The following is a 24,857-nucleotide window of genomic DNA, read 5'->3' as shown; positions in this document are numbered from 1 at the left end:
TTAGCTCAGGTGTCAGGATCTCAGCAGATATTTTATGTTCAACATCTCTGATTATCTGCACATGGGATGAGACTTTCAGCTATGATGTAAAACGTGCTTTGTTTTTAATGGAGTTTGTCCACAGGACCATAACCTAGTGATTGATTTAGGCTGCATGGGACGATGATTTGATTTCCTCATCATTACTTGAATTTGTTAAATTTTAGTGCTTATCAAATCATTTCTATATGAATGTCATGAGGATATTTTTTTGGATCTTTCTGTAGCACAGTAGGAGCTGTATAAGAAAGTAGTAAAACTGAAGTGAGAAAACTGATCAATATTTGAAAAATTTCTTGTCATTTCAGTTGGCCAAGCAGATGGTGTGTCTGTGGCTCAGAAGGAGGAGGCTCCTGAGACTATGGACACCATCCAGGATGAAGTGGCCCCTCAAGTGAATGGTGAGAAAGTGGAGAAAGAGTCTCCCGATGTCAATGACATCTCTGCTGTTGAGGAGAAAGTAGTGGAGGAGAAACCTGATGAGGCCAGCGAAGTGGGCTTCAAGAAGATCTTCCGCTTTGTGGGCTTTAAGTTCACACTGAAGAAAGACAAAAGTGAGGAGAAAGACCCCGTGAAGCTACTGACAGTCAAAGATAAAGAAGAGGAGGAGGTTAGTGGGACTGATGAACCTACAAAAGAGGCGGATGCTGCCACTGCTGAGGAGAAAGAGGCTCCAGCTGAAGAGAAGGAGGCTGATACATCTACTGCTGAGGCTGAAGTTATTAAAGATAGTGACAAAGCTGAAACCAGTGATGCTCCAGCTGAAGGCACTGCCACTGAAGCTGCTGATGAAGCAGTAAAGGAAGAGGGAGCTGAGAAAGAAGTAGAGACCACCCCGCCATCCCAGGAGGCCATTGTGTCCCCCTTCAGAAAGCTCTTCAATGTAGGACTCTTCTCTAACCTGAGAAAGAAAGCCAGCATCAAGAAGACAAAGGAGGAGGAAGACAAGGAGGCAGCTGTTGAAGAGGAAACGGCTAAGACAGAAGAAACTACCGCTGCTGCTGCTGCTGCTGCTGCTGTGGAAGAAAAGGACGAGAAAGAACAAGAAACCAATGAGGCGGCACCAGCAACTCCTGAGGGAGAAAAAACAGAGCCCAAGGAGGAGGCACCAGCTACTGAAGAGGAAGCAAAATCAGAGACTCCCACAGAGCCTCAGGTCACTGTTGAAACCCCTGCCCCTGCAGCAGCTACTACTGCTGAGACTAAACAAGAAGAGGAGAAGGCGGAACCTAGCGCAGAAGCGGAGAAGGTGCCAACAGAGGTGACTTCTGAGGCTGAGTTGCTATCCTCACAGGAGAAGGCGAAGCCACAGGGAAGCCCTCTGAAGAAACTTTTCGCAGGTGCTGGCTTGAAGAAGCTCTCAACTAAGAAGCAGAAGACCAAGAAAGATTCTGAGACCAAGCTCACTGAGTCTGGGGAGCAGACAGCTGAGCAACTTCAATCCTCCAGTGAGTCAGCAGAGGCTCCAAAAGCTGACAGTGGGCCCTCATCTCCAGAGGAGACAGGAGAGCATGTAATTGCTGTGGAGGTGACCCAGAATGAGTCTACCCATGAGGCTGATGGTGAGGTTGCTTCTGATGGAGAGAAGAAAAAAGAGGGCATCATTGCTTGGTCCTCCTTCAAGAAACTAGTAACACCCAAGAAGCGTGTGAAAAGGTCTTCTGAGAGTGATGATGAAGCAACAGGTGAGAAGCCAGCAAAGTCAGCTACCCTGTCCTCTTCTGAGAGTGCTGTGTTAGCAGATAAGAGTGTTGAGGAGGAGGCTAGGGAGGATAAGCCAACTGAGGAAGAGGCGAAGACTGAAACCACTGAGAAACTGGCCAGCAGCACTGAGGAGCCCAAAAAGAAAATGGATACCTCTGTCTCCTGGGAGGCTCTAATGTGTATGGGTGGACCCAAAAAGAGGACGAGGAGGACCTCTGATTCTGATGATGAGGAAACCAAGATTGAAGAGGAATTGCCAGCAGCAGCAGAAGGGGAGGAGGAGGGAAAAACTGAGGCTGCCATTGTCACCTCCAAAAACACAGAGAGTGATGGAGAGATTGTTACCTCCTCTGAACCTTTAAGCAGCCCCCCTGACAGAGAGTCCGCCTGGGACACACTGAAACGCATAGTTATGCCAAAGAATAAGGCCAAAGTCGAGGAGAAACCTGAGGAATCAGCAGAACAGGTCCAGTCAGACAGTGAGGCACCAAAAGACGAGTCGTCTTTCTCTTTGAAGAAGTTCTTGCCTGGACGCAGAAAGAAGAAGGCTGAAAAACAAGCCTCCACTGAACAAGGCTCAGGGGAGGAGGACTCTGACACCCCAGCTGTGGTTCCTCTTTCAGAGTATGACAACCAAGTTGACACTGAACAGGAAGTGCCAGCAGAGCCAGCTACAGTCCCGATCAAAGTGTCTGCTGAAGATAGATCCCCTTCATGGATCCCAGCCGTTGTGGAAGATGTTGACGACAAGCATGATGAGCTGAGTGACATTCCAGAGGAGGCTGAGAATGCTGCCACGCCAAAGTCTGTTGACACTGACATTGCTGAGGATGGAACTGAGGATGAGGCTACTCCACCCCCTAAAGCTCTAGAGCACAGAGGGCGCAGACTGTCCACAGCTGAGGTGAAGCCAGTCGCTCCCACTCCAGCCGCAGAAACGAGTCCTGTTCCTCAGGGTCCCAAGCCGGAGAGCGCAGAGCAAGTTATAGAGGCCATACAGGCCGAAGTCAGTGAAATTCCACCTAAGACAGCTGTGCCTGTTGAAGAATTATCCATAGAGGTTGCTTCTGAAAAAACAGAATATGAACCACCAACTGAGACTGCAAAATCCAAGACAAATACCATCCTGGAGCCACATGCACGGGAAGAAGCCATGGCTATCTGCACTGGCCTAGGAACCAAGGAGATTGCTAAAGTATCTCTTGAGAAACCCATCGTGCCCATCAGAGAGTGTGTGACTGTGATCCGTGATTCTCTAAGCACAAATATGTCAAAGGAAGAGAAGCCAGAAAAGGCAGAGGAAGCCGTTGCTACAGAGGATGAGGTGCTTGAGGCCCAATTGCACCAAGTGGAAACCACCAAACTTGAGCCGGTTGTTGAAAATTCAAGTGAAGTGGCAAAAATTCAAGCAGCCAGTGAGAGCCATGAACCTCAAATGGAGAAGGCTGCGATTGTCTGCAGTGTTTTGGAGGAGTCTGAAATCCTTCAGCTTACCGCCATGAGTGAGAACTCTCCTAAAGCTGTTGAAGTCAGTCCCATTACACCAATGTATGAAACAGCTGTTTGCACCCTGAGCACAGAAGTCACTGAGCCAACTGTAGAAACCAAGGAGTTGAAAATAGACACTGAGAAACTTGCTGCTACTGAAGAAAATACCCCTGTAAAAGAGGTAATTCAAGCCACATGTGAAACCACAATGGCCACTATCACGAAGGAGGCTGAGACAGCCATCCCTGTAGTTGAATCAAATGAGGTTCCTGTTGCTGTTGTCACCAAAACATTGGTCCTTGTGGCCCCAGTCAGTGTGAAGTCTGATGAAGTGGCAACAACAGATGGTGATGAACCAATCCAGCTGCAGGAGACCAAGGAGGAGGTTACAGTTATCGAAACTGTGGAGGCCACTTCTGTTAAAACAGCATGTTCAGAGGTCAGTGCAGTCATTGACCAGGTCAGTGAAAAGGTGGAGGAAATTAAAGAGGATGCCCAGCAGACCAGTGAAATTGAGGCTCAGAGTATGGTCATCACCCAGACTGTCATCCAGGTTGCCATGGATAAAGTTTCAGAAGACAAACCTGAAACCAAAAAGCCCACCACCCCATCAGCCACTATTCCAACACCAGTCCAGGCTGTAGCAACAACAGAGAAAGAGACTGAGATCACAACAGAAACTGCCGTTATCACCAACACCCCTGTTGCCATTGTCTGCACCAAACCAGCACTAAAGTCACCTCAGGAACTCTGTGTTGCCATGGAGGTCATTGATGCAATCCCAGTAGAGGTTACCAGGAGCCTTGATTTCTCTGAAGAGGAGGAGGAGAAACCAGAGGAAAGGTTGAAGAAAGCTGTGGAGGTAAAAGTAAGTGAAGAAATATTGGAGGAAGTGGTGGAGATGAAGTCAGAGACTCAGACAGGTGAAGACCTTGAAAAGGTCAAGGAGGAACAGAGCAAAGAAGACATGAAGGTTCAGGAGGCAGATGTCAAAGAAGCAGCTGAGGAAGTGAAACCACAATCAGAAGAAGTAAAGTCAGAGGCACCTTCAGAGGACAAACAGAAAGTGGTTGAGCTTCACATTCCAGTCCAAGTGGTCCTGCACACAGCGCAGGTGATTGAGGAATCGTCAGTGGAAGAAGAGGCTGTGGTAGAATTCGACAGTGGCCCTGTGGCTAAAGACACCAACGTAAAAGATGAGAACGCTGCAAGTGTAAGCAAACACTCAACGCTGTCAGAAGAACCGCAAGTGTCAGCCTCTGCAGAGGCTTCTGCTCCTGGCCACGTCACAGAGGCAGAGGCCAGCGAACCAGAGAAAGAGATAACATCGTCGGTGAAGTGTGCAGAAGTGATGGCGCAGGTGATCGAGGTGATTGAGGAGGCTGTGAAGGAGATCGAGCCTGTGTCTACAGAGATCACAGCAGCATCATGAGCAGGTGAGAATGATCGTGCAACATGGATTGAATTGAGTGTTTATATCAACTGTTTTATGTGGTAAGAAATTCTAGTAATAAAAATAGTTTAACAAGGTTTTTTAAAGTATTTTTTTAGTATCTCAGTAAAATTGGTGATGGGACAGTAAAGACAGAAAAAAGGTAGCTATTTTCAAAATTCCTTTGTTGGCCTATCAAACAATCTTCTCATAGTGGCTTTTTTGAAACATCAACGGGCCCTACTTTTATTAGGCAGTAGGGGAGGGGATTTGCCCACTGGCCAGATGAAAAAGCTTTTGTTCAGGCTATGAGTAACCAGGGGACCTTTGATATCAAAGCAGGAATGCCGCCATTGACCCCTTCTTTGTAGGCTGGGGTCTTAAAGGGAAGCGGTGTGTGAGGGGCAGATGAACTTGTGCTGAAAGACTGATTATGATTCCTCCGCTACCTCCTCCTGTTTTACTTCTATCACAGGCTCAGTATGGAGCCGAGAAACCATGTCGGTGTATGCATTTGTTCAGGTTCAATTACAAAGCCTCAAAGAGCTGAAGTTGTTTTTTTTTAGTTGGTTTGTACGAGGATTTGTACAGGATAGTGCAATGTTAATGTACAAAAATGTTTCAGTGACACTGATTAACTGAATTAAGAAAAAAAAAGAGGAGGAGGGAGAACGTGGGCGTAGTTCACTTTCATATTGAGCAGTCATGCAGCTCTGCAGCAGAGGAGAGGCAGGACAGAGCTCGGTGGGTTATAGTAGCTTAAGAGCTACAGAGGTACAGCAGCAATATCAGTTGAGGAAACAATGTACACACATCAAACACAACATACCAGTGGATGTCAAATTTTAGGTATTCTTATGTTACACTAAAATACAGCTGTGTAATGGTATTATGGTCCTACAATATAACAAGTGGGGACAAAGGTGTTACCAAATGCAAATCTCATTTCTTTTTTGCACAGAGATGAAAAGATGCAGCCTTTTCTTGTTCCTAATATCTGTTTTTGTGCCTCTCCACCACAGCTGAAGATACAAGACTGATGCCTGGGAGACGCTCTGTCTGGACCAGGAAGTGAGTGATGAGGGAGAGAGAGAGCGAGAGAGAGAGAGAGAGAGAGAGAGAGCGAGAGAGGCAGCTCCGTGGTAACACACTGAGACTGGGCCCCACCCATCCCGCCCAGAGAGACTGAGTGACTGAGCAACAGCTCCGCCATTCTCTCCACCTCCCCTTCTACCTGTACTCCAACCCCATCCTGCAGCCCTGTCACTGCAATGTGACGCACCACCGCCATATCCCCACCTACTCACTCACTCTCACACACACACACACACACACACTAAAGCATGTCCTGTGCCTCAGAAGTATCCCATCTGGCTTGTAATCAGTGTGATGTACGTTCAGTGTCTCAGTGACTTTCTACTGCCCTTGTTGCAAAAGATGACAGTCTGCAATCTGGTCGAGTGTGTATCTGTCACGTGTGTGAGTGTGTGTTTGTATGCGTATAGTAGCGAGAGTGAGATGGTGTTAGAAGGTGAAGAGATGGAGGATTATTATCTTGTATATTGTATTTATATCTTGATTATTATTTCATTCACCCCTAAGTTTTTTTTGTTTTGTTTTTTTTTCAGTTTTTGCCCTTTTTTGTTGTTGTGTGGACATTGTTGCCTGTTTTTAAAATTCCCATATTAAGCTGTGATACTTCAGGTATTCTTTTGAGCAAAAGTATGACAATTTAACAGTTGTTGCTACCTAGTTTCCAGTAGAATTTAGCAAAAGCAAATGTGAGACTGTTGCATATAAGTGACCGGTGTATCACAGCTTTAATAGTCATATTCAAGGATTATTTCAAGACTGTAGCAGTTATAACTAAAACATGGTACAAGTGTGATTCCACAGACAGTAAGTGATAACTGACTGAAGAAAACAACCAGATGGCAGAAAGTATGATGATATCTATCGGAAACATTTGACTTTTGACACGTTATCTTGTCACAATGTGCTATCACTCTGCACCCAAACAAAATGCTAAGCTAAATAATAAGCTTCATGTAGATAAGAGAACAAAAAAAAAACTCACTGCCTGATTTACTGTGAAAAAGACATTGTTACACATTGCTTCATGTAATAATACAATAAAATACTATTATAACACCCTCATTTGATCATGTGCAGAGGTATTTGGTAAACAGTGATGTGTAAAGGACAGGTAATGCAACTAGTGACATTAGAAGAGTCATACTGTGTAGACATGTGCATGTAAGAAACACAAAGCATATCATGTTCACACTGCTTCATGGCAGTTTTCTGTGCTTGTGACATGCTATATGTATTATTTGTGTGGAGCAGTTTTAAGTTTTACCTTCCTAAATACACTATCTATATGTTTCTTGATGAAAAGACAGTATATTGACGCCCTCTGTTGCCTACAAAGAGTAGTGCACCCTTTAGTCTCGAGTCATTGCTGTCGTTTGATTTCAGCTGTATGTTTTAACATGAGTGTTAAAGGATGACAGTGATCTTTGTTCGGTCCGGTTTGACGGTACCTGCTCCTCTGTCGTGTTCTTCACACAGCATGGTAGCTCAGGTTCATTAAACTGACACCAGGGAGGACGTGGACTCACTGGTTAGAGATTCAGAGAGGCACTGACACCGACCGCATGGTACCAGAAGTAAAAACAAAAGCTCATTTTATTCTTAATTTAAATGCCAAATCGAGTTAAGATCAGTCAGGGAGTCATGATCTTTCCATTGCTGCCAGGATGAGACACCAGTTGCATCAAATTAAATTCCTGAAGCATCTGCTCTAATACCTTGCATCATGCATCGAACCTAAGCAATAAAATCAGGGCTTATTTTGCAACTTTATCAGCAAAATGGGGGATTTTTTTTTAAGAAGGAAGGAATATCTAAAACATTCCTGGGATCCAGTTTTACCACCAAAGCAAACGCATGACGATGGGCTACACTGGTGTTTATGTCCTACCAAATTTATCAAACTTGCACTGTGTCAATCATTCAGATGTCTGGAGAATTAACTGTGAGTGCTTCTGTAATCCATTGATTTTAATGTGGTGGCTGACACCAGCAGCTCTGGAGGCTCACATTTCACTCAGCTTTATGACCAAACGGGAGAAAGATCAGGAGGCACGGACCCCCTGTTAGGTCACCTCTTCCCTTCACTTTGGCTCTAGAAGGTGTGTCACATCCATACCTGCTTTATGTAAAAATAGAAATGATTAAAAAAGACAGAGTGAACTAAAGACTTTTGCTATTGCTGCGTAATGCAAAGCATTAAGTTGGGGCACCCGCCCACCTCAGTCCTCCCTGCTTTTTGTAACACACTTAACTGTGAACCTGTTAACATTTGTACAGATTGTTTACCTACTGTATGTACTTAAAATCATATTGTTGTAATATTAACTAATAACTTGCAGCCATTTAGCATCATATTCATGTAGCATGGTCTTAGCTGTCTTTTATATTTTCCAAGCTGTTAATAGTAAGGATACAGAAACTTGTCTATATTTCATTCAATAAAGTTAGAGAAAATTTGTGGTGCGTTTTGTATTAATCCCTGGACCTTTTTATTCTTAGATAATCAGTTATTACAGACATTATTTATCACTGGAGCAAAGATAAACTTAATGGTGACCCTCAGCGACCCCATTTAGCATTTATAAGCATAGTAAGACGTTAAGTAAATGGTCTGTAACACATAATAACTAATTATATGCAGATGTGAGTGTTAATGTATTTGTCAGCAGCTCTAACTCACTCTAGTGGAGGCTGTTGTAAACACAGATAATCACAATATAGTAAAACACAGGTGTAATGTTAGAAAATATGTCGCTATAGTAGAAATGAAATCACATTACAGTGTGCTTATAAATGCTGAATGGATGAATAAAAAGCTGTTGAGGTAAAGACAACACAATCCACCGTTATAAAAAGACATGTTTTTATTGTTCATTCTTCACTGAAAAACAAAAAGTTGTTTACACAGAAAATTACTCACATTCCTGAGAACACAGATTGGTCACAGTAGATGTCAGATGGGCATTGGGGAGGAGGATCACGGGATGGAAACGGAGGACAGAAAAAGATAACGTGAAACGTCTCATCTTCCTGAGATGTTTTAACGCACGTACACGACCGTTAAGTTACAAGACTGGCGTGGACGAAGAACAGTTACAACTCGCACTGAGGAAGGAGTCTGACTTTTCCTTGTGGTGTGCATATTTCTGTGTATCAGCTGAGCTCTGAGACATGAATGTCAGTAGTACAGCGTTTCAATCCCTTCAACAAAACAAGCTTGAATCGAGACAAACGTCCCTGTTAGTCGATACCAAACACTTGTAAGATTCACAGATATTTGTGGTTTTTTATATTAGCAAAATGTGAGGGAACATTGACTTATGGCAAAGATGGTCATATCATTGGCAACCACACCACAAAAACACGAGGAAAGATATAACTTCAAATTTGACAGCCACCCCCCTCACTAGACCTGAGTAGACAAATAAGAAAAACAGCTCCATCTAGCCAAACACTGGGCTCATTGCATCAAAGCAGCGACTGCTTTTCAACACTTACAGTGGGATTGTAAGCACAGAAAGCCCACTTAAGCCGAATTGGACAATTGGCTGGGTGAAATTGGCTCAAAGGAAAAAAAAAAAAAACTACACACATTAAGCATACTAGGGATGGGCATGTCTTTCATAGTTTCACAAAAGTAAAAGATGGAAGCAACCAGCAAAGACTACATTTAAAATAATGTTGTACAATACGCATTAATGAGCTTTTGTGTTGCTGTGAAATAATATTTATATTACAGCCTTCTGAAAAATGGCACTGCTCTCTGTGTCTGGCTATCCCCGCTGTGGCAGGTAACAGGACGACTGTCAGACTTGTTGCCTCGTAGAAATTTGGAAGACAAATGTCAGACTGAGAGACGTAATTTTTGGCTTTTTGCAAACATATGCGTTGGATATAGTTCGTTAGCTCACATCGTCTCCCCACAATTTATAGTTTGTGCATCAAAAAAGGCAATGCTGTAGCAATAGCAATACAATGTAGAATTTATTTTCCACTAGAAGGATCAATAACAATATGAAGACAGTTTTACAAGCCTCCCAAAAATAACTTCATCTTAATATTCACATATGTATAGATTAAAAAAAAAAAACAAAAAAAACACTGCATCTCTATGAGTTATGTATAATTATCCTGACACGTTGTAACCACAATGAGAAAAAATACCCTGAAGACTGTGATGCTGATATGTTTTAAATTTGCATAAACCTGACCATTTTGGCCTGACAAGAGCCTAATTGAGCATTTTGTTCCCAGACAACCTGCATTATGCTACCTGTGCTACTGTTACACTTCACATGCTTCAGCAAGACAAATTATACAACTGCTACACATCAATTGAACATGTATGTAAAGATTCTTCATAATGTCCAGTCATCAGTAGTACATAGAACGTCTTTCTGTTTTCTCAAACAATTGGTGTTGCTGTAACTTATAATAAATAGCTTCTTTTCTTTTTTTTTTTTTTAGATTCCCATAACACACATGTATCCGGACAGTCGGGTATATAGAGAGAGATGTCATTTTATATAACAGCTGGTCATTAAAGCTAACGCTGGCTGTGCTAACGCTGCCTGAGCTCATGTGACTTCATCACTCACAGGTGGAGCATTCAGACTCTACGACCTCGTTCACCTGCATATTCTTTCCCAGTTTATTTTTGTTTTGTTTTTTTTTCTAGAAATGACTACTGTTACACTACCAAACTAACAGACAGAAATGTCTGAAGGTCTTACTGAGACACAGAAAACGTTTCCCTTTGCATAAAATGAACAAGGAGGTTAGCAATTAGGGGAAGAGACTTAAAATCCCAAACAGTCTTTTTCAATTCTAACCTCTTTTTACCTATTTCTTGAGGAAGTTAAAGATAAATTCATCATGCCCATCCCTAATACATAAACCTTTGCTAAACCAAATGTTATCCTATTTTGAAAGCTATTTGTCTATCAATATACATAGAACTTTTGCAATATAATCTTTGTAAATATAGCATTGTATATAAAATTAGAAAAGCACGTCAAACAAATATTAAGGGCTTTTAGAAGTAGATTAAAGCAAATTATACAAAGACAAGATGTACAATACTGTACAGGACAGCTTCCCATCAAGGTATGTGTGTTTGAATGGAACACGATGCTTCTTCAGTTACCGAAGAGTCACACAAAATAAGTAAAAGTGAGTCAAACAAGAATAAAAGTGGCTCAGCTGTAAACCATTCTTGCTCGTTGTGACCAACTTTCAGTGGCCAGACTCTTACTGTGAAGAGCAGTTGTGCTTTAATACGGCGTGATGACACAGGAACCATAATCACGCTTAGCACAGTTAACAGAACACAGAGGAAAACAACTAAACGGTTTCTGAGAGGGATGCGAATAATGGTCATTACTTTTCAAGGTATTCATTCTGCTGAGACAACCAAAACACGAGTAGAAGACGAATGTACCTTCCTGGATATGAGGCATCTCGTCAGAAGAGGAGCGCAGATTGTCTTATAATCTATACCTGACGTGCAGAAACAGCATCTCGTGTGTGCAACTCCAGAGGGAGGGCAGATCTAACGCAGCCCACTCATCTCACAACCTGCTGTCTGTTCCGGAACTGTCTCAGCTTCCTCTTCCTCTCACGCTCAAAAGTCCGCTTACCACAACGGTAGCTCTTACGGACAAATACAATGTGGTGCAGCCTGACGTGAGCGTCTAATACCAGTATGCACCGACAATAACATGATGAGATGAAACACGGTGATAGCTACTTCCTCTCCCTCATTGGTATTCAACTTAAGCCTTGACTCATATTTTAATGTTATTTGCTTTTCTAACGATGAGCTACAGGCTATTTATTTTACTATTTAACATACTTTTTTCATACTTGGGGCCAAAAAATTCCAAAATACTGTACCAAAAAAAAAAACAAAAAAAAACGGGGAAGATAAAAGAAAAAAGTTTTAACAGATTGAGAGCCTCTAACATACATACCCTGACTAACTTCACCTTCAGCTTACCTATTAACCATAACTTAGAAAATAAACATACGTGTTAAAAAGGACAAATCAACAGTTTTTGGCACTACTCTACGAGGATTTCCTCAGTCTTTATGGGTTCCAGTGGGGTGCCAGAGTTGGACAAATCAGAGCCTTCATCTTTGGAAAACTCTTCACGCTGGAGCAGCAGCCCTGCGCCCGTGTTTCCCTGCAGCCCCATTAAACCTCCTTGGGTGAAGCACAAGTGTTTGATCACCTCATTGGGGCTGGAGAAGGTGGTCGCACAAATGTTACACTTGTAAGGCTTTGACGAGCCCGAGAACATCGCCTCCATCTGGCTGCCGTCATCGCCTGCGGCGCACAGCTCCATGCTCTGTCGGTCCACCATGGTGTAGGTGTCGGCCCCCTGGTTCAGGCACACGTGGCGGGCCGCCTGGTTGGCCCGGCAGAAGCTCTTGCCGCACGCGCTGCATTTGAAGGGCTTGCCCGTGTGGATGTACATGTGTTCGCGCCAGTGGCTCTTCTGAATGAACTTGCGCCCACAGGTGGAGCACTCGTACTTCCGCCGCTTCACCTCCCTGTCCAAGTCGGCGCTCTCCAGGTTGTCGATGTCCGCAATGTCTGACGGAGGCGGTGTGTCAGCCTGAGAATTCAATCCTCCCACCCCCCAACTGGACGTGGACACCTCTGCTCGGGGAGAGTCCGAGTTGGTACCTGAAACAGGCGTTTGCTCGCTGTCGCTGATTATCTCTACTGCTGTGGTGGATGCCGAGGCACTTAACCCCAACTTGCTTCCCTTAAGGACCCCCTCTACCTCTAGCATGCTATGTTCTCCAGTCATGACAGGTGAGAGTGCGTTGCTGGGCTCAGCTGGCGCCTGCTGCAGAGCACTGGTGTGTTGGAGGAGATGCTCTCTCAGCAGGCTTCTCTGGGTGAATCGACTCCCGCACAGATGACAGGAGTAATGCTTCCTAAAGGAGGAACTCCTCTTCATGATGCTGGGCTTTACATGGAGGATGGCGTTGGCTGAGGAGCCATCTGCACTTCCCAAGTCCATTCCCCCTTCCTCAACTGTAGGCTTGACGCCGCTCGTTGACGCCTCCAGGTCTAGGGGTGAGGAAGCTAGCTTGGACGGTAAGGAATTTGCATATGAAGCTGTGGCAGCTGGTGTGGACAAACACTTCCCCTCCGAGCCGAGCTGCTCCATGTCGAAAGGCGAGGAGAGCTGCCGTCGAGTGGGAACCCTGGCTGACAGCGCTACCTGCTGGTCGGAGATCTGGATGCCGTAGAGGGAGGTGGACAGGTTGATGCTGTGCTCAGGGTGTGAATACACAGACTGGCTGGCCTCCTGCAGGAGTGGATAGGCATGCAGGAATCTGACCCCCTGCTCCAGCCGCGCAGGGTCTATCAGCTGGGGCGCAAGCTTGCCTGTGTACATCAGGTTGAGGAGGTAGCTGAAGATATCGGGCTGTATGTCAGCAGCTTTCAGGCGGACACAGTCACTGAAACAGAAAAGGCATTGCAGTTAACTAATGATGATGTCCGAAGGGTTTCAGATGTCAACAGGAAAGGACAACAGAGACGGAGCTCCTCATTTGTTTAGCATATGAGAAAAACATGTTGAAGTCAGTGGTCACAGGTCGTTGAAAGCTTGCATGTGAATAAATCTGTTTGGGAGCGTCTATTCTTCAGAGAGGGAATCTCATACACATAATCAGGGCAGCACAGATACCATGTTTTGATCTTCATACGCTTACAGACCCTCCGAATTGTCCCCTCGATCTGTTCCCTCGATCGAACAACGACATTAGCTGTGGGTCGTCACACTAAAAAGATTTAGCTCAGTCCGGTGCTTAACTACAGAGAAAAAGACCTTCGCTGTTTGACAACATGAGAACAAGGCAACATGATTTTAACACGGTGCCTCGAGGTTTTGGCAGCAGAATTCGATAAAATCTCTGATGTGACAACAAAAAGTATCTTAGCATAGTACTGAGCGCGTGCCAGATGCCACCACGAATACATTCCTCCTGTACCTGTCCTGGTGAATGAAGAGCATTCTGAAGTAGTTGGAGAAGGCAGCGAGGACAGCTTTGTGGGCTTTGAAGAAGACATCTCCGATAGCCACAGTGCAGTCGCACAGGAAGCCAAACTCCCTCTGAGCGTTCAGCTGCTGCAGCAGGATAAGACCATGGTTGGCCAACTCCATTCTTCAACCTGCACAAAGTCGCACAGACACACACACACAAGCAGCAATGAGTTTCCTGTCTGGAAGAAGACCAGAGTTTCTTGTGACCACACAGAGTCAGGCTGACAGTGGTGATCTAACGACCTTGTAGGGGCCAACTTAACGCAGCAAAGAATCATTTTATGATGCCGGAGTCAATCTGTCTAGCACCACTGTCACAGAAAATGATTCCAATTAATGGTTCTGTTCAGCAACACAACAACATCTTGATCTAATTTGTTCATTCCCGGTATTTGGACTTGTTTTGCAATGGTAATTAAGAGTAAAAACAAGTTATTTGTGAATCCAAAATTGTTCCAGGACATGGGAAATATTCTTGTTATAATTAAGCAGTTTTAAAACAATGACAACCAAAGTGTTCAGGCTGTTTCCTATACAGGCTGCCTTACTACTCTTTAAACCAGCTGTGCACACAGACAGAGAAGGTTCCCTAATGACATTTTCAAGAATCTCACCTAATCCCTTCAAATGGTGGTATGGTTATGATTAAACACATTTCTGTGACACAAAGCTACAGTGCCAAACTAATCTGATAGACCTCTAACGTCATTTGTTCCCCTTAATTAATAAAAACTTGTGCAGAAATTGATTCCGGTTCTGGGCTGCAAATGTCAGTGAGACACAAACAGAAGCAGATGATGTAGAGTTTATCTATTACAGGAATATGTTTATTTCTACAGCTCTTGTCTATGCTTGGCTCCGATGGGGCCCAAGCGGTCCAGACTCAGTCTCAAGGGACAGAGCTTTGTGCATTCTGCTGACCAATGAGACGGGTGTCTTTGACCCCAAAGGTCACTGGAGGACTACAAGGGCTTCAGGCCATCACATGATCAGGGTTATGGGTGTTGACACACATTCCAAAAGCAGAACTGGTTTTACCCCTTCCAGTGGGGAATGGAAACAGCCCTGTGGGCAGGGCGAATCTCCTTTCTTCAACACTTTCTCCACAGCCTAGCAAAGGTACGGAGGCAGAAGATGCTGCTAATTTACCTCAGGTAAACTGAAATGTATAACTCTGCATACACTCTGCTGGTTACAAAAACAATGAAGACGCCCTTGACACATATGTATTTCATCAGAGAGGTCAGAGTGCAAGGATGCTGCCACTGCAGCACTCCAGGAAAAGGCTCGGTTTCCTTATCTTATGCAAGGGGGGGGCACCTCGACAGCAGGCTCCGAAGATGTGAAATACCCATCAACCATTACCAATTTATTAGGTACACCTAGCCACAAATAATTCAGTCCAATACAACAGTCTTGCACTAAAGCCCACCTTAATAAAGGTTACAAAAATCCAGTTTTTGCTGAAACTGACTGGCGTTTCTAATATTTTGGATGATTCAACGTTTTGGTCATTTTTGAGGCTGTAGTTTGTGGTGCTGTCGGATTGTATGATCTCATAATAAAGGGTGTTTCTAATGTTGTATCCTCCTCATTTTTGTCAGGGCATATAGACTAAATGAGAGCTGAAACAGTTACTCATTTAGTCAGTCAGTAAATTAGCAAACTCATCAGCCGCTATTCTGATGATGACTGCACAACGCTGAACACTGTTTCAGTCTCTAAAATGTCAAATGTGCTGCTTGTTTTACTCATATATGACAGCAAACTCAACCTGCTGGGGTTTTGAACTGCTCATCGAACAAAACAAGCACTTCAATCGCATCATGGAAACGTCACCCTAGTTCAAAACAATCTGTTTCATAGAAAATCGTTGGCAGTTGAATCGATAATGAAAACATGTATGTTTCAGCCACAGATTGCGATGCCATATATGTCAAGACTAGGACAGGCAAAAACTGATGATTATAACCTTCATAGTCTTGCTCACAGGAAGTAGGCTGGTGGCTGACTATTTCAGTCGACATCCATTTTAACGCAGGGGTCCCTTCCCCTCATGCAAATGTTCTATCAAAACAAAAACCATAGCGCAGGACTGTTGGTTTTATATAGATGTATGTTAAAAAAACAAACTTGGAACTGAGGGTACTCGTCTTCAGTGCTGTAGACTGAACCTGCAGCTGCTCACCCCTCCCTGCAGCATCCCAATGCCTCGAACAAACAATATATATGTTCATTAATGGTCGCAATCGCAACTTTTTATCTGTTGCACCCCTTGAAGATGGCTGTTTAAATTACAGTGAGCCACACAGATCTATACTTTACAACACCTGACAGAGGCACAAGATATATGCACATTCTCACTGCCAGTTATTTGCATCCAAACACTTCAGCGTTGATTAAATCCCATAAGAATATCAAGCAATTGCTCTTTTTCTGGAGGATCAGCTTTACATCAATTTCTTGTTAAAGCTGTTTGCCAGGATTTGTCTCTTCCCTGTAGGATTTACATTGTCCCAGAAAGGCTTTACTTGAGCAGTGTGAACATGGGTGTGATTTGCATATAGGTCATCCTAAGAGCCCCCGGCATGGCTGCTTGGTGGCTGCACGGACCTCTGAAGTTTTCTGAAAAAAGTATTATGAATATGACTGCCACAATTAAGCATGGCACCACTCAACGACTGACCACGTGAAGTCAACTCCAATTCACATGATCCAGTGAGATAGCCACAGTCCGTTACCATGTGTTGATCAATACTAACTTGTTTGCAACAATAAAGCACCGCCCCTGATGAGATGTAGACACGTGGAACACTTACTTCCGTAGTGAGATTTTCTGTTATTCTGAAAATACACCGTTAAAACTGCGTGTGCGGAGGCCATGTGAGGAAGATAAACACGCTGGGGGAATAAAACGGTTCAGTAACGAGCAAAGAAAACAACAGCTAAAGTGCTTTAAGCTCTGAACGCAGGGAGCACACAAAAACGAGCGCGCCTACACGGACTGCTGCCTCTGCCTCGGGTCGCTCTCGGTTGCTATTGCTAGCGCGAGAAAACGGACATGCACGCACGCACGCGGGGGGTGAGGGGCGGGGGGGGGAGGACAGCGCGCGCACACAACACACACAGAGGGAGAGCGAGACGCAAGGGGGATGGGGTTAGTCACGAATGCGTTTCTTTTAACTTCCCCGTGACAATTACAGATGGCCAAAGCACACGCAAGTAGCCAAAATAACGTAACACTACCAGTAAACGAGTGGGTGAGTACACCAAACGCAGCCATACCTGCACTCCGCGTAAATTCGTGGAGTTTGCCGTGTCGCCGTTGTTTGTTTGTTACCGGGGACTCGTCCGTCCTCTCTGGGCTCGCAGCAGCTTGTACTGTTCCTCGCAAACGCAGCATTCGTTGGCGGCGGAGAGGGTCGTCCGTCGCTGTTTTCCGGTTAGGGGTTTTACGTTACAATCACATGACTGTGGGTAAAAACCAACCAAAAAAAAACAAAAAAACAGCCGTTGTAAAAAATCCGTTGAGCAAGGGGGCGGTTGAGTTAACGTTAATTTCCCGCACTGTCTAACCGCCGCCAGGTTTTTTCTTTCTTTCTTTCTTTTTTTTTTTTTTCCTTTTTTCGGTGAGTTCGAACATAAACAGCTAACAGCGACGTTCTCACCGGGCTGCTGCCGTTAACGACACGTTCAACGTACAACCAAAGTGAGAGTAACGTTATGTGTGTTGTCTCACAGCCCGTGTCTCTGAAATAATTGAAATAACGCGGCGTTTGCGCACAGTTGCCTCATATTTGCATCTGCGTTTGTACGTTTTAAGCCAACACAACAAGTGAAAAGGAAGTGTACACATAGTTTGTGTTAGCGTGTACATATTTTCAGTGGACATTATGCTGATATCAAAGCGAGATACTAGCTTTAATAACAAATATTTTCATTGCCCAGAGATTAAAAAATAATAATAATAATAAATCTACATGGCCATGATTATGTGGCTTTCCCTTTTTGACTCCTGCATAACTAACTGGACACAAGTCTCATTTGATGCAAGGGGATAAAATAATCCGAAATATGAGGTCACTATTACATCACTACTGACATACCATGATCAATTACAAAACTTTTTATTGCTGTAAGATATCACATTTTAATAAGTTTTAAGACTAAAACAGACACATACTAATTTACCTGAAGATGTTTTTTTTGTTTGTATAGTTGAAAACCTTGAATTATGAATTATCCAGTATATTCAGAGCATACGTTGAGGCATTGCATGCTTTGCTTACATCGTACAATCTGTCATTGACACCATCATTTTGCTAACAATGAAATGTGACAAATACAGTAAGTGATCACACGAGTGTATATATGCCACAAGTCACCATAACACTTTATTAATCCCCTGTAGGAGAAATTAGGGCGTTGCAGGCAGCAGCACTAGTACCAGGAATATAAAAGGAGACAGAGAAGGGAATAAAGGAATAAAAAAATAGAGAATTTAAAAAATCAACTACATAGATATATTGCTAGTGGGGGAAAAATAACATTGCACATGGTAGGATAATGAAGCACAGTATCTGAGGCACTTGTATAGTGCTTCATATAAAAGAATAAATGTTCAGGCCTTCATTTGTTCTGCTTTTCGGGAACGGTTTGGATTCATCCCTTGAAAGGCTTTTATCTTACCGTAGGCCTGCTTGTAGAAGCAGGGTGTGAATGATCTGTGCAAATAAAGGAACACCTACACATTCCCTTCCTTAAGGAAGGTTGTTGCTATTGATATAACCATCCATTTGCTTCACACAAATAGTACCTAATTCCCACATAGCTCTCATTAACTGTATGACATGACATATTGAAAACAGGTTCAGCCTGTTTGACAATTCAGATGAGGCTATATTGGTCACTATAAATACTGGTCATAGTTTGTACTTGTCACTTCTGTTTTTATTTGCGTTTTACACAGTGTCCCAACTTTTTTGGAATCAGGGTTGTAAGCTGTGTTCATCCTTGCATACCACAGTCAGGTAGAGGCAGACATGCGTAAATGCCTAGTTGCAAATAGTCTCCTAGACCTACTGTAGGTAACCTTGAATAAGCAAATCACACCAACAGCAAACAACTTTTGTGACTTGTGTCTTTTTTTGTGAAAGGAGTAATCACCCCCAGCTTGTTGCATACCTTTAATGGGCTCCTAAGTTACAGCTGTTTGTCATCTCAACAAAAGGTTGCCTGAAATAAAAACAAGTATCAGAAGGAAGCAGCAGAGCTCTTGGAAATAGATTTTAACCAAACCACACACTGCCTGTTCAGAAGCAGAGGAAGTGTAGGAGGACCTTTTCACAAATGCACTTTGGAGTCACATCAATATTTTGTCATCAGATTTTGTCACCAGTGAGTTGGTGGATGTCGTTCCAGTGTAAACAGTATTTGTTCTCCCCCAGACCTGTCATTTTAGAGTTGCACTTCAGCCTCAGGGCAGGGAGTCCACAGGAGGACCAGACTAAGCAAGTTGTGGCTCTCTGAAAACGCTTGCAGGGCAGAATGGGTGGAGAGTCTGTCTGTAAATGGAGACGGGAGACATGGGAGGGGGCAGAAATGCCTGTGAAGCAGGGCCCGAGGACCTTAAAGTCTCTGTCCTGTCAACAGACCCACATACATCTGATATTTTCCACAACCTAACTGAAACTAGCTCGTGAAAATTTAGGACTGCAGAGACCCAGAATGTTTCACAAACAAGCACTGGTTGAGACCACTGTCAGAGCAATAGTCGATGCTAATGACAGCAGAACAAAAGCATGTTTACTTTGCTGAAAAGGCCCACAGCAGGGGTTTATTGAAAGAAGCAGATAAAGAGTTGCCACACTGGCTCACTGTTTTCCATCACTAAAATCAATACATTCTTATCAATAGACTTCTCTGATAATGATCTGCCAAGGGGTAAAAATGTTAACCCATGTCTGCCTCTGTTAATATGGCTTTCTCATGCCCTGTAAATCTTTCTCCAGTGTCGTCTTCTCAAGACGCTTTATTCAATGCAGACTGGACGTTCACATGACTGCTCTGCCACTGGTTTCCACTAAATTGATTTTTCCAGCAATGATGCATTTTCAAAACCAACAGCCTAGTCTGCATGAAATCGCTTGAAAACGTGGAAGGCGGGGGGATTTGCGTCTGATTTGGCCAATCCTGACGTCAGTACACAATTTCAAGCGACTTTACACACAACACATTTAGTCGCTCAAATGAAATACTTCATAAGCGTGCTGCTGCGTGAGACGTGACTGCGTGGTGAGCTGAAACACCTGTTTAAACAGGGCCTTTAACGTTAACTACCCCCCCGATCTTGGCCTGTTTTGAAACCGGAGTCGTGAGTCACTCCTCTCTCGGTTTAGAAAAACAGATCCGGCCAGGCTGGGGCCCGGCGGGGGGATGGGAGGCCGGCGGTGATGAACACCGGAGGTGGACGCAGCTGGACTCCCACTCCCAAGGACCCCACATCCTGACAACGGCCCGCCGTGTTCCCATAGTGACCGGGGCTGATCTGAGAGAGAGAGAGAGAGAGAGAGAGAGAGAGAGAGAGAGAGAGAGAGAAGAAAAAAACAGCAGAATTAATTGATATGCGTATTTCTCCAGCCCAGTAATGGTGGCTGCAGCTAATCAATTGGTCATGTTCTCCGAAACGAGAATCAAGAGTGGAGAGGCCATCCCGGTTCCTAACTACAAAGTGGACCATAAACCTTCTGTGATCCTGATCATTTAGTTTCCTGTGCTCTTACTTTGTCCAACGCTGGGGCCCGTGTAGGGCGTGCCTCCTCAAGGCACCAGTGGGTTTAATCCTTTTATTTAGAAGTCAGTCTAATCAGACACAGACACTTTACAAAGAAAATACGTATGTCTCCCAAAAATACAGACCTATGTAATTTGTTGGGAGAGTATTTTAACCCACTGCATAAACCTATTATTTAAACTCTCAAATGACTTTACCACACTGGGCACACTATACTGCACCCACATCAGGCGTATTAGTCTTAATTCTGGGTTTCCAGCTTAACCAGAGAAATGTTTTCTGTAACAGAATCGCGTGCTACCCCTCCTCCTTTCCCGCCAAAAAGCCTCGGGGGTTCGAATTCTGCCCTTTCCTGATAGGGCGAATCAATGTATCCATGACAACCGTTGCTCTGGACAACACGGGATGCTCGAGGTGCAGCTGCAACAACAGAACGCCATGCGCAATGCGGCAGCGCGCGCGCCGCTGCTCGAGCCGCGCCAGAGAAGACTCGTTTTGAAGTGCTTTAGACTGAGCTGATGTGTGGTAGACTACAGAGTGCAGTAAGAGATTAACACCGCGCGATGTTGCGTCTGTAAAATAGAATCGCAGCAACAACATGCATGGGACACGCGACTTGTCATTGCAGTTTACAAATTAACCGCTAGAGGGCAGCATCGTATATTAAAAAAAGCGGTAACTATAGGGAACCAGGAAATAAAAGTTAAATTCTAAAATATTTGTTTCCAGAAACAGGATGTCTGATGCTTAGTCTGATACAACCTGCCTTGTCAGGTGACATCCACAGAAACACAAACGTTTCACTTCGCGTTCAAGCTTCAAGCGGAGCCTCAGATTTTGTTCCTGTCCTGGAAATTGTATCCATAAAGTTTGAATTTGAACAGTGTCCTACGGCAAAAATGATGGCGGCGGATCAGTCTGTGCACGGAGTTCCTCCTTCACTGTCTGCCAAAGTGGTTGGGTATGTCCACAGCTGATTTAGCCATTTGTCGTTACGCTAAATAATCGGTGAAACTACGTTGCTGTAGTTAAACGGCTACATCACGTAAAGACTGTCATACAAACCAGCAGCGTTAGCTTGTTGCTAACAGAAATTCATTAAGTTGGTAATTGTACACATGCACACATATGCCGCTGACAAAGTTAACTTAAAATAAATGTATTGTGAAGGCACTGTTACGCTAGTACATATCAGTTTTTCTGTCGAAATGTCTGCAAAGCTAGGGCTGTCTTTAAAGTTACACCTTGCTAGGCTAATGAGCTGGTTAGCTTACACCTGCTAATGTATGAGGAAATGTCGTTTCTCGGCAGGTCATTTGCTTATTTGACTGTGAGAGACCGGTTGCCGACCATCCTGACCAAAGTCATAGACACAATACATCGCAACAAAAACAAGTTTTTTGAAGAATATGGAGAGGTAAGAGTTGTTACAGATTGGCTGAATTCGGGCTGTTTTCTGTAACTACTTCCGAAATTCTGAGGTTCATTTGAAACTGTTTTCCTTTAGGAGGGTATCGTAGCAGAGAAGCAAACAATATCTCTGCTGTCTAAGATGAGGAATGAACTGCAAACTGACAAGCCAGTACTGGCACTGACAGACGGCCTACAAGACACAGAGTCCTGGAACCAGTACCTGAAGAGACATCAGAGACCGCAAGGGGACCAGGAGTCTGTCAGCTGGTTCAAGTCTCCATGGCTTTATGTGGAGTGCTACATGTACCGCAGAATACAGGAGGCCCTCTGGCTTAAGTAAGAAACATGGATATTTTTTAATGGGATCCTTTTATTACTGCCCTATTTCCTACTTTTGTGTCTATGTCCTATGGGCTTACAATATTTAACAGTCCAGCATAGTAACTTCCTCATATTACTTTAGAGTGTCATTGTTCTCATTATTGAAATAAGTCTTCAAGGATGTCACACCATTACAAATTATAATATTTGCTAATAAACAGAAATGTGACTTGGTTTATTTCCCAGCCTAAGGAGAAGTAGGTCTTTTCTTGTGGCTTTATATTGTGTACTATTTCTCGTCCAGTCATGATTTTATTTCTGTTCATTTCAGTCCTCCAATCAGTGACTACGATGTCTTTAATGAGAGCAAGACTCAGAGCTTTTTTGAGTCTCAGCAGGCTGTGATGACCTTATGCACGTACTTGGAGGATGTCAACAAGAACATGGAAGATCTCGCTAAGAATCAGCTGGTGGAGCATTTTAACAAACTGTTACAGGTCAGTATCTCAAGTTAAAGCTCAAGACATGACAAGCGAGTGAGTGAAGTTAAAAGTTGCAACGCTCAGCGTTTTAATATCAACAATGGTCAAATTGATGGTGTGTAATGTGAACAGGTTGCTCGTAGTGATAAACTCACAGATAATAATTACTCTGGACTCTGCACCTCTCTTCAGCTCATTTTAGCGTCTTTTAAGACAACATTTTGGTTTCACAACACTAATGTTGTTGCTCATCAGTGTCCCCTCAGGCCACTGCCATTTTCCTTGAAAAACAAGCTCAGGGTTAAGTTTTTTATTTGACTCTTCCTAGGTTTCTCTATGGGGAAACAAGTGTGATCTGTCTATCTCGGCTGGCCAAGACAACTCACAGAAGATCAGTCCAATAGATTCCCTCAACAGCTTAAAGCCCTTCATCTTGGTGGATGACTCCAACATGGTATGGTCAACTCTTACTTCCACCCAGAGGCCAGGACCACCAGGGAAAGCCACTGCAGCCAGAGTGGACATTATTCTAGACAATGCTGGCTTTGAGTTAGTCACTGACTTGGTCTTTGCAGATTTCCTGGTGTCATCCGGCCTCGTCCGTGAGGTTCATTTTCACGGCAAATCCTTCCCGTGGTTTGTCTCTGATGTCACAGCTAAAGATTTTCAGTGGACCATTCGGCAGACCATGGCGGCCAATCACAAGTGGATGTCCAAGAGTGGTGTCCAATGGCAGAGCTACCTGAAAGAGGGCGTGTGGTCCTATCATGACCATCCTTTCTGGACACAGCCCCATGAGTTCTGTGACATGGCAGCTGATGCTCCTGACCTGTATGCGGCCCTGCAGGGTGCAGATCTGTTGCTGTTTAAAGGCGATCTCAACTACAGAAAGCTGACTGGGGACAGGGACTGGGATCACACTGTGGGCTTCGATACTGCTCTGCGAGGTTTTGGGCCTGCGCCACTGTGTAGCCTTAGGACTCTTAAGGCCAACGTACAGGTTGGTCTTCAGCCAGGCCAAGCGGAGAAGCTCACCTCCCAAGATCCAGACTGGATGACCAGCGGCAAGTACGCAGTCATTCAGTTCTACTGCCCAGCGTCAGAACAGTAAGACTGGCCTCAGGATGTCACTGGGAAGATGTGGATTCATAAAAACAGTAAGAACTACCATAAACAGGACTTACCTTTAAGCCATAAGACCACATGAGGTTGTTACATGGTGTTTTTGTTCCTCATGGTAGGTTAGCACTTGATAAAGAAATGCACAGGAGCAGAAATATTTGCTAAATATTTTCAATACAAATTGGTATCATGTCGGTTAAAATGTTGGCACTTTTCGATTTAAATATTTCCCATAATTTCATCACAGTTGTTTGAATTTTCCCTCAGAGTTGAAAATCAAGGTTGCTTTTCATTCCAAATAGCTCATGTGTTGTGCATTTTATCTCAAATAGCTTATGTGTCGTGCACAATGTTTTGAGTCGTAATGTTTACAGGTCAGTATAGATGCAGTTAACAATTACTGAGTAAGATTTGGGCTTTATAAATCTCCACCATGGAGCAGCAATACTTGTGTTTTTGCATGCAGTTGAGGAGAGTGTTGATAAACGTAATATATACTTATTTTTATTTCAGTTCAGCTCAGGTTGTTTTCCTGTCGTTGATATGCATGCATCAAAACATGCCAAAAAATTACCTAAGGCAGAACTCAGCATTCAGCTAAGGCAGATCATAACATCATTTGATAAACCATTCAGTCTGAGAGATGGTAGACTGTTATTTGGGCAGTGTAACAATAATAGTGATGACGTATGCTTGTTTTGTTTAACATGGCAACCCAGACCTCTGTATCTGCAGCGATTAAAAATGGATGTCTCGACACACTGTTATGTCATCTAAAGTGTCAGGACTTCAGAAGTAATGGTTACTGCATTCTTCTCAGTGCTGCTGGTGGAAATGATAACATTTTCATTAATGGCTTTGGTTTAATAAAGAACTGTATTGACTGGCCTTTTTTCCTCACT

General features: G+C 43.8%; 3 protein-coding genes across 5 annotated transcripts in view; 2 read left to right on the top strand and 1 right to left on the bottom strand.

The window, feature by feature from the left end:
• The window catches only part of akap12b (A kinase (PRKA) anchor protein 12b), a 42,083-nt gene extending 33,869 nt beyond the window's left edge, over window positions 1-8,214 (top strand). For both annotated transcript variants that reach the window (XM_076756553.1, XM_076756554.1), the window contains 2 exons: window positions 348-4,667; window positions 5,686-8,214. In XM_076756553.1, coding sequence (XP_076612668.1) covers window positions 348-4,663 — 4,316 coding nt within the window. In that variant the 3' untranslated portion in view covers window positions 4,664-4,667; window positions 5,686-8,214. The remainder of the gene's footprint in view (window positions 1-347; window positions 4,668-5,685) is intronic.
• A 1,515-nt stretch (window positions 8,215-9,729) lies between these two features.
• zbtb2b (zinc finger and BTB domain containing 2b) lies at window positions 9,730-17,513 on the bottom strand. The gene is made up of 3 exons (XM_076756556.1): window positions 17,110-17,513; window positions 13,772-13,952; window positions 9,730-13,237 (listed from the first exon to the last, which is right to left on the bottom strand). The coding sequence occupies exons 2-3, from the start codon at window positions 13,942-13,944 to the stop codon at window positions 11,821-11,823; spliced, it is 1,590 nt and encodes a 529-aa protein (XP_076612671.1). The 5' UTR covers window positions 13,945-13,952; window positions 17,110-17,513; the 3' UTR covers window positions 9,730-11,820.
• Window positions 16,959-24,843, top strand: dcph1 (damage control phosphatase 1). 2 transcript variants are annotated; one of them, XM_076756558.1, is made up of 5 exons: window positions 16,959-17,084; window positions 21,929-22,034; window positions 22,125-22,366; window positions 22,683-22,848; window positions 23,162-24,843. In XM_076756558.1, the coding sequence occupies exons 3-5, from the start codon at window positions 22,170-22,172 to the stop codon at window positions 23,942-23,944; spliced, it is 1,146 nt and encodes a 381-aa protein (XP_076612673.1). In that variant the 5' UTR covers window positions 16,959-17,084; window positions 21,929-22,034; window positions 22,125-22,169; the 3' UTR covers window positions 23,945-24,843. The 2 variants fall into 2 exon arrangements, with proteins under 2 accessions (XP_076612673.1, XP_076612672.1); XM_076756557.1 differs by lacking the exon at window positions 16,959-17,084 and adding an exon at window positions 21,058-21,578.
• Window positions 24,844-24,857: the final 14 nt, after the last annotated feature.

This window comes from Chaetodon auriga, chromosome 18 (assembly GCF_051107435.1).
Source record: "Chaetodon auriga isolate fChaAug3 chromosome 18, fChaAug3.hap1, whole genome shotgun sequence".
Classification (NCBI taxonomy): Eukaryota; Metazoa; Chordata; class Actinopteri; order Chaetodontiformes; family Chaetodontidae; genus Chaetodon; species Chaetodon auriga.
This window is presented reverse-complemented; position numbering and strand designations above follow the sequence as displayed.

Coding starts and splice junctions, on each gene's coding strand:
- zbtb2b (XM_076756556.1), bottom strand. CDS start 13,944: ATGGAGTTGGCCAACCATGGTCTTATCCTGCTGCAGCAGCTGAACGCT. Junction 13,238..13,771: donor CTCTTCATTCACCAGGACAG/GTACAGGAGGAA, acceptor TTTCTGTTTCAG/TGACTGTGTCCGCCTGAAAG.
- dcph1 (XM_076756557.1), top strand. CDS start 21,361: ATGCTTAGTCTGATACAACCTGCCTTGTCAGGTGACATCCACAGAAAC. Junction 22,367..22,682: donor CAGGAGGCCCTCTGGCTTAA/GTAAGAAACATG, acceptor TGTTCATTTCAG/TCCTCCAATCAGTGACTACG. Junction 22,849..23,161: donor ATTTTAACAAACTGTTACAG/GTCAGTATCTCA, acceptor GACTCTTCCTAG/GTTTCTCTATGGGGAAACAA.